The 13979-nt window shown below is 45.7% G+C and overlaps 1 protein-coding gene across 2 annotated transcripts in view; it reads left to right on the top strand.

The window, feature by feature from the left end:
* Window positions 1-13979, top strand: part of LOC143295878 (acid phosphatase type 7-like) — a 35393-nt gene that overhangs the window by 10804 nt on the left and 10610 nt on the right. For both annotated transcript variants that reach the window (XM_076607542.1, XM_076607543.1), the window contains exons 5-10: window positions 2370-2395; window positions 3615-3712; window positions 5177-5245; window positions 6964-7078; window positions 10031-10144; window positions 13216-13344. In XM_076607542.1, coding sequence (XP_076463657.1) covers window positions 2370-2395; window positions 3615-3712; window positions 5177-5245; window positions 6964-7078; window positions 10031-10144; window positions 13216-13344 — 551 coding nt within the window. The remainder of the gene's footprint in view (window positions 1-2369; window positions 2396-3614; window positions 3713-5176; window positions 5246-6963; window positions 7079-10030; window positions 10145-13215; window positions 13345-13979) is intronic.

Genomic DNA, 13979 nt, shown 5'->3' with positions numbered 1-13979 from the left:
GGGGTGTCTGGCCCTGTGTCACTGTGTGTGTGTGTCATGTGGGGGTGTCTGGCCCTGTGTCACTGTGTGTGTGTGTCATGTGGGGGTGTCTGGCCCTGTGTCACTGTGTGTCATGTGGGGGTGTCTGGCCCTGTGTCACTGTGTGTGTGTGTGTCATGTGGGGGTGTCTGGCCCTGTGTCACTGTGTGTGTGTGTGTCATGTGGGGGTGTCTGGCCCTGTGTCACTGTGTGTGTGTGTGTGTCATGTGGGGGTGTCTGGCCCTGTGTCACTGTGTGTCATGTGGGGGTGTCTGGCCCTGTGTCACTGTGTGTGTGTGTCATGTGGGGGTGTCTGGCCCTGTGTCACTGTGTGTGTGTCATGTGGGGGTGTCTGGCCCTGTGTCACTGTGTGTGTGTGTGTCATGTGGGGGTGTCTGGCCCTGTGTCACTGTGTGTGTGTGTGTCATGTGGGGGTGTCTGGCCCTGTGTCACTGTGTGTGTGTGTGTCATGTGGGGGTGTCTGGCCCTGTGTCACTGTGTGTGTGTCATGTGGGGGTGTCTGGCCCTGTGTCACTGTGTGTGTGTGTCATGTGGGGGTGTCTGGCCCTGTGTCACTGTGTGTGTGTGTGTCATGTGGGGGTGTCTGGCCCTGTGTCACTGTGTGTGTGTGTGTCATGTGGGGGTGTCTGGCCCTGTGTCACTGTGTGTGTGTGTCATGTGGGGGTGTCTGGCCCTGTGTCACTGTGTGTGTGTGTGTCATGTGGGGGTGTCTGGCCCTGTGTCACTGTGTGTCTGGCCCTGTGTCACTGTGTGTGTGTGTCATGTGGGGGTGTCTTGCCCTGTGTCACTGTGTGTGTGTGTGTCATGTGGGGGTGTCTGGCCCTGTGTCACTGTGTGTGTGTCTGTGTTTTGGATGGAGTCTGTTCTTTTCTTTCTTTTTTTTTTCTTTTTTTTTTTTTTAACCCTTTGACTGTGTGTGCGTGTGTGCGTGTGTGTGTGTGCGCACGCATGCGCGTGTGTGGGCGTGAGTGCGTGTGTGTGTGTGCGTGTGTGTGGTTTGTGATTGACACATTTGATTTGTCTTGTCCATAATTCTTGATTATAGTGCCCTATTTTTGTTAACTTGTTCCCCCCTCCCCCCCGGCTGGAAACACAACAAACAGAATAACTATCCCAGTGTTGCTGTAGACTGGCATCGTGGATATAATCATGGACTACTTTGTGTGTGTGTGTGTGTGTGTGTGTGTGTGTGTGTGTGTGTGTGCATGAATATACTGACATGCATGCAACAAAAGTATATTGTTCAATTTTACATAGACATGTATGTGTACAGCCAGTTAGGAAACATACAAATAGACAGGTTTATTCATTACTTCGCTTCATGTTAAACCTTTGAATAGAAGTGAAAAATATACATTTCTGAAGACAGCAGTATGTCTTCTTTTTTTTGCCTTTTTATAAAAAAAAAAAAAATGTTATTCTGTTGTTGTTTTTAAATTTGAAATATATTGCTTATTATTGTAAGATCTGGTTGTAACAGCTAAGTAAATAGTTTTATTTGAAATGGAAGATGTGGCAAACTTATCAAAATGTTGGGTTTTTTTTCTTCTTGGTGCTGTGGGACAACACTGTGAGACACAGCTTTATGTGTCAGTCACCTGGTCAGTGTGCTGTCATCATGCTCAGGAACATCTGGGCATCTGGAGCAATCAGTATGAAAGCCAAACTCCGCATCTTCAACTCCAGTGTGAAGTCAGTTCTGCTCTACGGATGCGAGACATGGCGGACAACACAGATGATGCAGCAGAAGATTCAGACATTCTTCAACACCTGTCTGAGGCGCATCTACAAGATCCGATGGCAGGAGAAGATCCGAAACGAAGATCTGTGGGAGCGAGCGGGACAGGAACCAGTGGCCAAGCAGATACTACGGAGGAAGTGGGGCTGGATCGGACACACCCACAGGAAGCCAGTGTCCAGCATCACACGCCAAGGCCTGACCTGGAACCCGCAGGGAAAGAGGAAGAGAGGCCGGCCTCGCAACAGCTGGAGGCGAAACACCGAGGCAGAGCTGAAGCAGCAAGGGACCAACTGGACTGGAATGGCCAGAACAGCCTAGAACAGAATGCGATGGCGAGGGGTCGTCGATGGCCTATGCTCCACCAGGAGCGATGGGCAAAATGAATGAATGAATGAATGAATGAATGACCTAGTCAGTATGTATATAATATATATATATATCTATATCTATATATATATATATATATCTATATATATATATATCTGTGTTCTTGTAGTGAGAAATGAGTTCCTGACATACGGATGAGAATTACAACACTGACAACAAAAGTGAATAAGAGTTGCATAATGTTTGTTTATTTCTTTTGCAGGTGACTTTGCCTACGACATGAATGTTGTAAGTACTATCACATTAGTTTGTTTGAGCACCAACAAGATATGTCAAGTTCTTTAGATGCATGTGTTTGTTTTTTTTGTTGTTTTGTTGTTTTTTTCTGTTTCACTGTTGTTGCCTTGTCTGCTGGATCCCTGGATTATTTCCTCTATTAGAGCACATGATATTGATGGGGATTATTTCCTCTATCAGAGCACACAATATTGATGGGGCTTATTTTATTTATCAGCGCACATGATATTGATAGTTAACAGCGCTGTCTTGACAGTCATCATGTCACAGTAAAGAGTGTGATAGATTTGTTGTGTCATGGGTCATTGACATGATAATGACAGTGGGTGGGTGAATCATAACATGATAACAGTTATGTCATCAATCATAACATGGATGATTGCAGTTTATGTGGTGAATTATAACATGATGATTACAGTCTGTGTCTGAATCGTAACATGATGATTACACTTTGTGTTCTTAATCATAACGTGATGATTACAGTTTCTGTGTGAATCATAATGTGACAGTTACAGTCTGTGTGTTGAATCAGAAAGTGATGATTACGGTTTATGGATGAATCATGTGATGGTTACAGTTGCCATATATCACAATGTGATTAACGTTGTCATGAATTGTAATGTGATGATTACAGTTGTCATGAATGATAATATGATGATAACAGTCTGTGTGGTGAACGATAACGTGATGGATATAGCACTAATTTTAGGATAATGGCAGAGTGTGTGGTGAATGATAACGTGATGATTATAGTGCTGATTTCAGAATAATGGCCGAGTGTGTGGTGAATGATAACGTGATGATTATGGCGCTGATTTCAGAATAATGGCAGAGTGTGTGGTGAATGATAACGTGATGATTATAGCGCTGATTTCAGAATAATGGCAGAGTGTGTGGTGAATGATAATGTGATGATTATAGCGCTGATTTCAGGATAATGGCAGAGTGTGTGGTGAATGATAAAGTGATGATTATAGTGCTGATTTCAGAATAATGGCAGAGTGTGTGGTGAATGATAACATGATGATAATAGTGCTGATTTCAGAATAATGGCAGAGTGTGTGGTGAATGATAACGTGATGATTATAGCGCTGATTTCAGGATAATGGCAGAGTGTGTGGTGAATGATAACGTGATGATTATAGCGCTGATTTCAGGATAACAGAGTGTGTGGTGAATGATAACGTGATGATTATAGCGCTGATTTCAGGATAACGGCCGAGTGGGAGACGAGTTTCTGCGGCAGATAGAACCCATTGCTGCCAACCTGCCCTATATGACCTGTCCTGGCAACCATGAAATGAAATAGTCAGTGTGTGTGTGTGTGTACATGTGTGTGCGTATATGTGTCTGTGTATGTATATCTGTGTTAATGAGCATGTGTGTGTGTGTGTCTGTATGTAAGAGTTAAGGACAGAACAGACATGAAGACTGATTATTTTTGACATCTACTCTTTCTGTTCAAGTGTACTCTGAGACTAGTTCACAGAATCAAGGAATGTTTTAAAACCATGCCAAGGGTGATATGGACATTGTATTTGTGAATACACACGTGTGTGGCTGTGTGTGTGTTTGTGAGCAGAAGTAGGTGATGAAAACGCTGTTCAGTTTTCTTGCATGTTGAAATATACTACAGTTGACAGTTAAGAAAACAGTGTGATACGAATTCCTAACGGGAAGTTTAAAATATTTTCCAGATGTGAGAAAGACCGGATGCCATGCTAACATTTTTTGTTAGGTAAGCAATTTAGCTGTCGGCCATTTCAAGCCACCTTGCCGACTGCTCCCATTCCCAAGAAAACGCATTCCAACTTCCTCGTTATCTGCACCACTTACTTAGCAGGCATGATATTTACAGAACTGCTCAAGTTATAATATACCATGGGAATTTATTTTTGACTCACTTGTGTAAACAAAGTGAGTATGTTTTAACCCGGTGTTCAGTTGTCTGTGTGTGTGTGTGTGTGTCCGTGTGTCTGTGTGTCTGTGTGTCCGTGGTAAACTTTAACATTGACATTTCCTCTGCAAATACTTTATCAGTTGACACCAAATTTGGCATAAAAATAGGAAAAATTCAGTTCTTTCTAGTCATCTTGCTTAAAACAATACTGCACCTCTGGGATGGGCACAAAAAATAAAAAAAAAGAAGCCTAATTATATGCAAACTGCATTTACTGTTATATTTATATTTTTTGTATTCTCTAAACTTGGCACTTTGACCTCTTATTCTGACACAACAACAAGAGGAGTCATTATTATCATTTTTTGTTCAAACAGGAACTTCTTTGGCAAAGCATGGAAGTTTTATTTATTTTTTATTTTGCAAACGTTTTGGTGCGGATAGTAAAAAAGGGAAATTACTCTGTAATTAATGCTAGGGGACTTAATTTGCTTTAAACTGATCTTTCTCATCTTAAACATTACATTTTGAAATTATACTCAATACATAAAAAGCTTGGATTTTTTTTTATTTTTTAAGTGTATCACAAGTGAGTCTTGAAGGCCTTGCCTCTCTTGTTTTTAAATGCTTTTCTTGAGTCCCAATTGCTGCTAATACTAAACATTTTTAAGCTTTTCTTCAGTCTGTAGAAATTCATGATCTGTGAAGGAAATAACTAGTTGAGCACGGTTAGTGATGATTTACAAAATGAAATATTGTTACGTTTAGAAACGTGCATTCCTGGAGTGATGTTGTACATTTGAAAATGCACATTGTTGAAGAGATGTTGACAAAGCTGTGTGTGTCTGTCACTGTTGAGGTGTGTGTTGCAGCAACTTTTCCAACTACAAGCACCGCTTTGTCATGCCAGGGGACGAACTGGGAGAGAAGATGTTCTACAGGTAAGAGTATCTTTATCGTTGTCTCAGGTTTACAGGTAGAATGGATCTTTTATCATCATGCCTGATGTACAGGTAGGGAGTACCTTTATCATCATCCCTGATGTACAGGTAGGGAGTACCTTGATCATCATCCCTGATGTACAGGTAGGGAGTACCTTGATCATCATCCCCTGATGTACAGGTAGGGAGTACCTTGATCATCATCCTTGATGTACAGGTAGGGAGTACCTTTATCATCATCCTTGATGTACAGGTAGGGAGTACCTTGATCATCATGCCTGATGTACAGGTAGGGAGTACCTTTATCATCGTCCCTGATGTACAGGTAGGGAGTACCTTGATCATCATCCCTGATGTACAGGTAGGGAGTACCTTGATCATCATCCCCTGATGTACAGGTAGGGAGTACCTTGATCATCATCCTTGATGTACAGGTAGGGAGTACCTTTATCATCATCCTTGATGTTCAGGTAGGGAGTACCTTGATCATCATCCCTGATGTACAGGTAGGGAGTACCTTTATCATCCCTAATGTACAGGTAGGGAGTACCTTTATCATCATCCCTGATGTACAGGTAGGGAGTACCTTGATCATCATCCCTGATGTACAGGTAGGGAGTACCTTGATCATCATCCCCTGATGTACAGGTAGGGAGTACCTTGATCATCATCCTTGATGTACAGGTAGGGAGTACCTTGATCATCATCCCCTGATGTACAGGTAGGGAGTACCTTTATCATCCCTAATGTACAGGTAGGGAGTACCTTGATCATCATCCCTGATGTACAGGTAGGAAGTACCTTGATCATCATCCTTGATGTACAGGTAGGGAGTACCTTTATCATCATCCTTGATGTACAGGTAGGGAGTACCTTGATCATCATCCCTGATGTACAGGTAGGGAGTACCTTGATCATCATCCCTGATGTACAGGTAGGGAGTACCTTGATCATCATCCCCTGATGTACAGGTAGGGAGTACCTTGATCATCATCCCTGATGTACAGGTAGGGAGTACCTTGATCATCATCCCTGATGTACAGGTAGGGAGTACCTTGATCATCATCCCCTGATGTACAGGTAGGGAGTACCTTGATCATCATCCCTAATGTACAGGTAGGGAGTACCTTGATCATCATCCTTGATGTACAGGTAGAGAGTACCTTGATCATCATCCTTGATGTACAGGTAGGGAGTACCTTGATCATCATCCCTGATGTACAGGTAGAGAGTACCTTGATCATCATCCCTGATGTACAGGTAGGGAGTACCTTTATCATCATGCCTGATGTACAGGTAGAGAGTACCTTGATCATCATCCCTGATGTACAGGTAGGGAGTACCTTTATCACCACTCTGGGTTTCCAGTCATGGCCCTTTTCCTCATCTCTGCCTGTGGACTATCGTTGCATGATATGGTGAGATATTTTTCTTCCTTTGTAGATAATTGCTGTGAAGTTGTGGTGATGGAATGGTCCTCTACAAGTGTGATCACAGCTCTCAACTTTTGACATCTTCAGACTTACTCATTGCTGTGTTGGTGATCAGAGCTCTTGATATTTTGTCCCTTCAGACTTACTCTGCATGTTGAAAGGATAGTTTCCACCCTCTCTGGGCTACAAGTATGATAGTCGTAATGGAGAGTTGTTCCTTTGCAGCATTAATTCCAAAATTAAATTTTGCCTGTGTGTGTGTGTGTGTGTGTGTGCGTTTGACAGTTTCAACATGGGACCGGCTCACATCATCTCGCTGAGCACAGAGTACTACTTCTTCATCTACTACGGCATCGTTCAGCCCATCGAGCAGTACCGCTGGCTGGAGAAAGATCTCATTGTGGGTACCCCTTCTTCTTGTCCAGGCTTCCTGTGTCGGTTAAACGTCTGTCCACAATTGTGATTTTAGAAGCAAAGCCGCACCCAGTACCCACCCCTGCTTTCTTCATTTTCTGTTTCCGTGTGTGTGTATGTGTGTGTGTGTGTGTGTATCTAAAGAGAGAGAGAGTGTTAAAATAAGGAACTAACTGTCCAGCCGGTAAAATAATAACAGAGAGCCAATGGGTTTTACTGTGTCTGTTGCATGGGTAGGAGTAACCGATTTTTGTTATACTGAAATTCCAAGTTTTGTGGCCGTTTCACTTGAGTGTGAGTCTGTGTACGGAAACAGAAGTAGAACAAAAGGGAAAACAATAATTAACATGCCTCTACAGTAATCTGTGATTTGGAAAGACTCCTGCCCATGCTGTCGATCCACTCCGAAGAGAGTGTGAAAAGAGAGAGAGAGAGAGAGGTTCACATCAGGCTTGTGTGATAGAGAGAAGAATGAAGGAAGAATATTGGTGCCAAAAAGGAAGAAGGGAAAGTGCCGGGGGAGAAATGTGTATGGGGGGGGCGATTTAAGGGGAGGAGGAGCTTGGGCGTCTGTTATATGTATTCTTCACAAACTTGATACTGCTCCAGTTTTATGCATTTCCCGTTCGTATTTTTTCTTGATACAGTTTCAAGTGACTGTGTTTTTGTTAGTACAGCATTTTTTCAATGGGAGAGAGTCTGTGGCGCTCACTGCTTTTATGCTCCCTTCCCATATCCCTCCCAAACATCAGATACCTGTGTTAATGGAGGATGCACTTTGCCATCACTGGGTGCTCGTGTTCTCATTTTTCCTCCCAGTGGAAAATTGGGCATGGGATGGGATGTAGTCTTAGCTGGCAGAGGCAGGACTGGAAGAGCCGGGCAGGTGTCAGTGTGGATTGTGTGTGAGGGGGAAGAGGGTGATGATGAGTGAGGATGGTGGTGACCGGGCAGTTCTGACGGTCAGACTCGCCTCCAGGCCACACCCACACTTACCTCCCCTGTGCCCTGGCATCCCCAGAGGGTGATCAGGCGACTGTCACGTCCACTGGTGGTCAGACGATGTGAGAAAGGTGTGCAGATGATGTGAGAAAGGTGTGCATTTTTACTGTCATGTCCACTGGTGGCCAGACGATGTGAGAAAGGTGTGCAGATGATGCGAGAAAGGTGTGCATTTTTACTGTCACGTCCACTGGTGGCCAGACGATGTGAGAAAGGTGTGCAGATGATGTGAGAAAGGTGTGCATTTTTACTGTCATGTCCACTGATGGTCAGACGATGTGAGAAAGGTGTGCAGATGATGTGAGAAAGGTGTGCATTTTTACTGTCATGTCCACTGTGGTCAGACGATGTGAGAAAGGTGTGCATTTTTACTGTCATGTCCACTGGTGGTCAGACGATGTGAGAAAGGTGGTCAGACGATGTGAGAAAGGTGTGCATTTTTACTCTTTCCACTGGTGGTCAGACGATGTGAGAAAGGTGTGCATTTTACTGTCATGTTCACTGGTGGTCAGACGTCCACTGGTGGTCAGACGATGTGAGAAAGGTGTGCATTTTACTGTCATGTTCACTGGTGGTCAAGACGTCCACTGGTAGTCAGATGATGTGAGAAAGGTGTGCATTTTACTGTCATGTTCACTGGTGGTCAGACGTCCACTGGTAGTCAGATGATGTGAGAAAGGTGTGCATTTTTACTGTAACGATGTGAGAAAGGTGTGCATTTTTACTGTAACGATGTGAGAAAGGTGTGCAGACGATGTGAGAAAGGTGTGAGAAAGGTGTGCAGACGATGTGAGAAAGGTGTGCAGACGATGTGAGAAAGGTGTGCAGACGATGTGAGAAAGGTGTGAGAAAGGTGTGCAGACGATGTGAGAAAGGTGTGCAGACGATGTGAGAAAGGTGTGCAGACGATGTGAGAAAGGTGTGCATTTTTGCAAACTGATCACATAGAGCAAGCCATCTATGTAGTAGTCTGCTACATTTTTGTGTGTGTGTATGTTTTTATGCAGTACTGTGGAAGGGGGAAGGTGGGTGTCTCACAGAACTACTGTCTAATTGATCCATTGCATAATTATGTCAGAAGACTGGTCCAAGTATGACGGCTACAACTGTTGAAGAGTAGAGCGAAGTAATGATTCATCACAGTGATCATTATTATTGTCGTCATGGTGAAGGGATCAGAGATGACCGTGTGTATGTGTGTGATGCAGGAAGTTATTGTCGTCATGGTGTAGGAATCAGATGACTGTGTGTGTGATGCAGGAAGTTATTGTCATCATGGTGTAAGGATCAGAGATGACTGTGTGTGTGTGATGCAGGAAGTTATTGTCGTCATGGTGTAGGAATCAGATGACTGTGAGTGTGTGTGATGCAGGAAGTTATTGTCGTCATGGTGTGGGAATCAGAGATGACTGTGTGTGTGTGATGCAGGAAGTTATTGTCATCATGGTGTAGGAATCGGAGATGACTGTGTGTGTGTGTGATGATGGAAGTTATTGTCGTCATGGTGTAGGAATCGGAGATGACTGTGTGTGTGTGTGATGATGGAAGTTATTGTCGTCATGGTGTAGGAATCGGAGATGACTGTGTGTGTGTGATGATGGAAGTTATTGTCGTCATGGTGTAGGAATCAGAGATGACTGTGTGTGTGTGATGCAGGAAGTTATTGTCGTCATGGTGTAGGAATCAGATGACTGTGTGTGTGTGTGATGCAGGAAGTTATTGTCGTCATGGTGTAGGAATCGGAGATGACTGTGTGTGTGTGTGATGATGGAAGTTATTGTCGTCATGGTGTAGGAATCAGAGATGACTGTGTGTGTGTGTGATGCAGGAAGTTATTGTCGTCATGGTGTAGGAATCAGAGATGACTGTGTGTGATGCAGGAAGTTATTGTCGTCATGGTGTAGGAATCAGATGACTGTGTGTGTGTGTGACGCAGGAAGCCAACAAGCCTGAGAACCGAGCCAAGCGACCATGGATCATCACCATGGGTCACCGCCCCATGTACTGCTCCAACAAGAACGGCGACGACTGCACCAGGCATGAGAGCATTGTGGGTTTTCTTTCTGGATTTTTTATTTATTTATTTATTTTTATGTTGTTGTTGCATGTCTGTTGTTTCTACATGTCTGCAAGAAATGTGTTGAATAGTTTGTGTTTTTGGGGTTGTTGTTGTTGTTGCAAGTTGTTTCTACGTGTGTGCAAAGAATGTGTTGAATAGTTTGTTTTTTTTGGTGGGTTTTTTTGTTGTTGTTGCATGCGTTGTTTCCCACATGTGTGCAAGAAACAGGTCGTATAGTTTGTGGTTTTTTGTTGTTGTCGTTGAATGTGTGTTGTTTCTACATGTGTGCAAGGAATGAGTCATATAATTTGCGTTTTCTTTATCTTGTCACCAGTTTTGTCTTGTTTGCTGTCCAAAGAATGTTCAGCAAGTTGGTGTGTGTGTGGTTTCTTGTCTTCAGCAGCTGTGTCTGTCAAATGCGTTTTGTTTTTTTTGTTCATGTGCGAGTTTGTCAGTTCTATAACAGTGTATAAACAAAAAGATAATAATACATTAGACTATAGGCTTTGGGGTTTTTCTATCAGTAATATGTGGATGTTGACAATAGGGTGGCTGTTTGATGGGGTGGATGGACTGTGACCAAAGGGTGGCTGTTTGATGGGGTGGATGATGTACTGTGACCATAGGGGTGACTGTTTGATGGGGTGGATGATGGACTGTGACCATAGGGGTGGCTGTTTGATGGGGTGGAGGATGGACTGTGACCATAGGGTGGCTGTTTGATGGGGTGGAGGATGGACTGTGACCATAGGGGTGGCTGTTTGATGGGGTGGATGATGGACTGTGACCATAGGGGTGGCTGTTTGATGGGGTGGATGATGGACTGTGACCATAGGGGTGGGTGGATGATGTACTGTGACCATAGGGTGGCTGTTTGATGGGGTGGATGATGGACGGTGACCATAGGGTGACTGTTTGATGGGGTGGATGATGGACTGTGACCATAGGGGTGGCTGTTTGATGGGGTGGATGATGGACTGTGACCATAGGGGTGGCTGTTTGATGGGGTGGATGATGGACTGACCATAGGGGTGGCTGTTTGATGGGGTGGATGATGGACTGTGACCATAGGGGTGGCTGTTTGATGGGGTGGATGATGGACTGTGACCATAGGGGTGGCTGTTTGATGGGGTGGATGATGGACTGTGACCATAGGGGTGGGTGGATGATGTACTGTGACCATAGGGTGGCTGTTTGATGGGGTGGATGATGGACGGTGACCATAGGGTGGCTGATGGACGGTGACCATAGGGTGGCTGTTTGATGGGGTGGATGATGGACTGTGACCATAGGGGGTGGCTGTTTGATGGGGTGGATGATGTATTGTGACCATAGGGGTGGGTGGATGATGTACGGTGACCATAGGGTGGCTGATGGGGTGGAGGATGGACTGTGTGACCATAGGGTGGCTGTGTGATGGGGTGGAGGATGGACTGACCATAGGGTGGCTGTTTGATGGGGTGGAGGATGGACGGTGACCATTGGGGTGGCTGTTTGATGGGGTGGAGGATGGACTGTGACCATAGGGTGGCTGTTTGATGGGGTGGAGGATGGACTGTGACCATAGGGGTGGCTGTTTGATGGACTGTGACCATAGGGTGGCTGTTTGATGGGGTGGATGATGGACGGTGACCATTGGGGTGGCTGTTTGATGGGGTGGAGGATGGACGGTGACCATTGGGGTGGCTGTGTGATGGGGTGGAGGATGGACTGTGACCATAGGGGTGGCTGTTTGATGGGGTGGCTGATGTATTGTGACCATAGGGGTGGCTGTTTGATGGGGTGGAGGATGGACTGTGACCATAGGGTGGCTGTTTGATGGGGTGGATGATGTATTGTGACCATAGGGGTGGCTGTTTGATGGGGTGGATGATGGACGGTGACCATAGGGGTGGCTGATGTATTGTGACCATAGGGGTGGCTGTTTGATGGGGTGGATGATGGACGGTGACCATAGGGGTGGCTGTTTGATGGGGTGGAGGATGGACTCTGACCATAGGGGTGGCTGTTTGATGGGGTGGAGGATGGACTGTGACCATAGGGGTGGCTGTTTGATGGGGTGGCTGATGTATTGTGACCATAGGGTGGCTGTTTGATGGGGTGGAGGATGGACTGTGACCATCGGGGTGGCTGTTTGATGGGGTGGATGATGTACGGTGACCATAGGGTGGCTGATGGGGTGGAGGATGGACTGTGACCATACGGGATGCTGTTTGATGGCGTGGATGATGTATTGTGACCATAGGGGTGGCTGTTTGATGATGTACGGTGCCCATAGGGTGGCTGTTTGATGGGGTGGATGATGGACTGTGACCAAAGGGTGGCTGTTTGATGGGGTGGATGGACTGTGACCATAGGGTGGCTGTTTGATGGGGTGGATGATGGACTGTGACCAAAGGGTGGCTGTTCGATGGGGTGGATGGACTGTGATCATAGGGGTGGCTGTTTGATGGACTGTGACCATGGGGTGGATGGACTGTGACCATAGGGTGGCTGTGTGATGGGGTGGATGATGGACTGAGACCATAGGGTGGATGATGGACTGTGTGACCATAGGGTGGCTGTTTGATGGGGTGGATGATGGACTGAGACCATAGGGTGGCTGTTTGATGGGGTGGATGATGTACTGTGTCCATAGGGGTGGCTGTTTGATGGGGTGGATGGACTGTGACCATAGGGTGGCTGTTTGATGGGGTGGATGGACTGACCATAGGGTGGCTGTTTGATGGGGTGGATGGACTGTGATCATAGGGGTGGCTGTTTGATGGGGTGGATGATGGACTGTGACCATAGGGTGGCTGTTTGATGGGGTGGATGATGGACTGTGTGACCATAGGGTGGCTGTGTGATGGGGTGGATGATGGACTGTGAGACCATAGGGTGGCTGTTTGATGGGGTGGATGATGGACTGAGACCATAGGGTGGCTGTTTGATGGGGTGGATGATGTACTGTGTGACCATAGGGTGGCTGTGTGATGGGGTGGATGATGGACTGTGACCATAGGGTGGGTGGCTGATGGGGTGGATGATGTACTGTGACCATAGGGTGGCTGGTGTGACAGATCAGGACAGGCATCCCCTTCATCCACTGGCTGGGCCTGGAGCCCTTGTACCAGAAGTATGGCGTGGACCTGGCACTGTGGGCACACGAACACTCCTACGAGCGACTCTGGCCCGTCTTCGATAGAAAGGTCAGTCGGGTTTGTTTGCACAGCACGTGTGTGGGACCCGGGGGGAGTGTGCGTGTGGGGTGAACTGGAGGATTGTATCCACTCTGTGGTGATTCCTTTGCCTAGGTTTCACAGCTTGTGAAGCCCCTGTGGCTTTTCAGTTTCTGCCTTTTTTCCTTTTCTGGAGTCCATTTTATAATGGGCTGCTGTGAAATAAAATGTCATGTCCATTTATGATGGGACATCACCAAATTAAACTCGATCTTCATTCAGGATTGGCCGTTATAAAATATGGTTCATCTCTCTGGACAGGCTGTTATGAAATTAAACTCATCTCCATTTAGGAAAGACTATTATGAAATGAAATCCTTCCCTATTTGTGATGGTCCATTATAAAATGAGGGAGCACAGTGGCAGAATCATTCAGGCGTTGACTTGTGATCCAGAGTCCGCCAGTGATCAGGGTTTGAGGCTCCAGTTTTGTGAAAGGTTAATACAGCAACGGGAGAGGAGTGGTCCTCCCTTCACATGCCAAGCCCAACACACGGTAGATATGAATTTACTGCCCAGATGACTGTAAAGGCTATGGGACGTAACTTTGTTTTTTTTGCATTACAAAAAAAGAAAACTAACAAAAACCCAACCACCACCCAGCC

The sequence above is a fragment of the Babylonia areolata genome, chromosome 21 (genome assembly GCF_041734735.1).
Source record: "Babylonia areolata isolate BAREFJ2019XMU chromosome 21, ASM4173473v1, whole genome shotgun sequence".
Taxonomy (NCBI): Eukaryota; Metazoa; Mollusca; class Gastropoda; order Neogastropoda; family Buccinidae; genus Babylonia; species Babylonia areolata.
The sequence above is the reverse complement of the archived record's forward strand: the minus strand, read 5'-3'. Positions and strand labels throughout refer to the sequence as shown.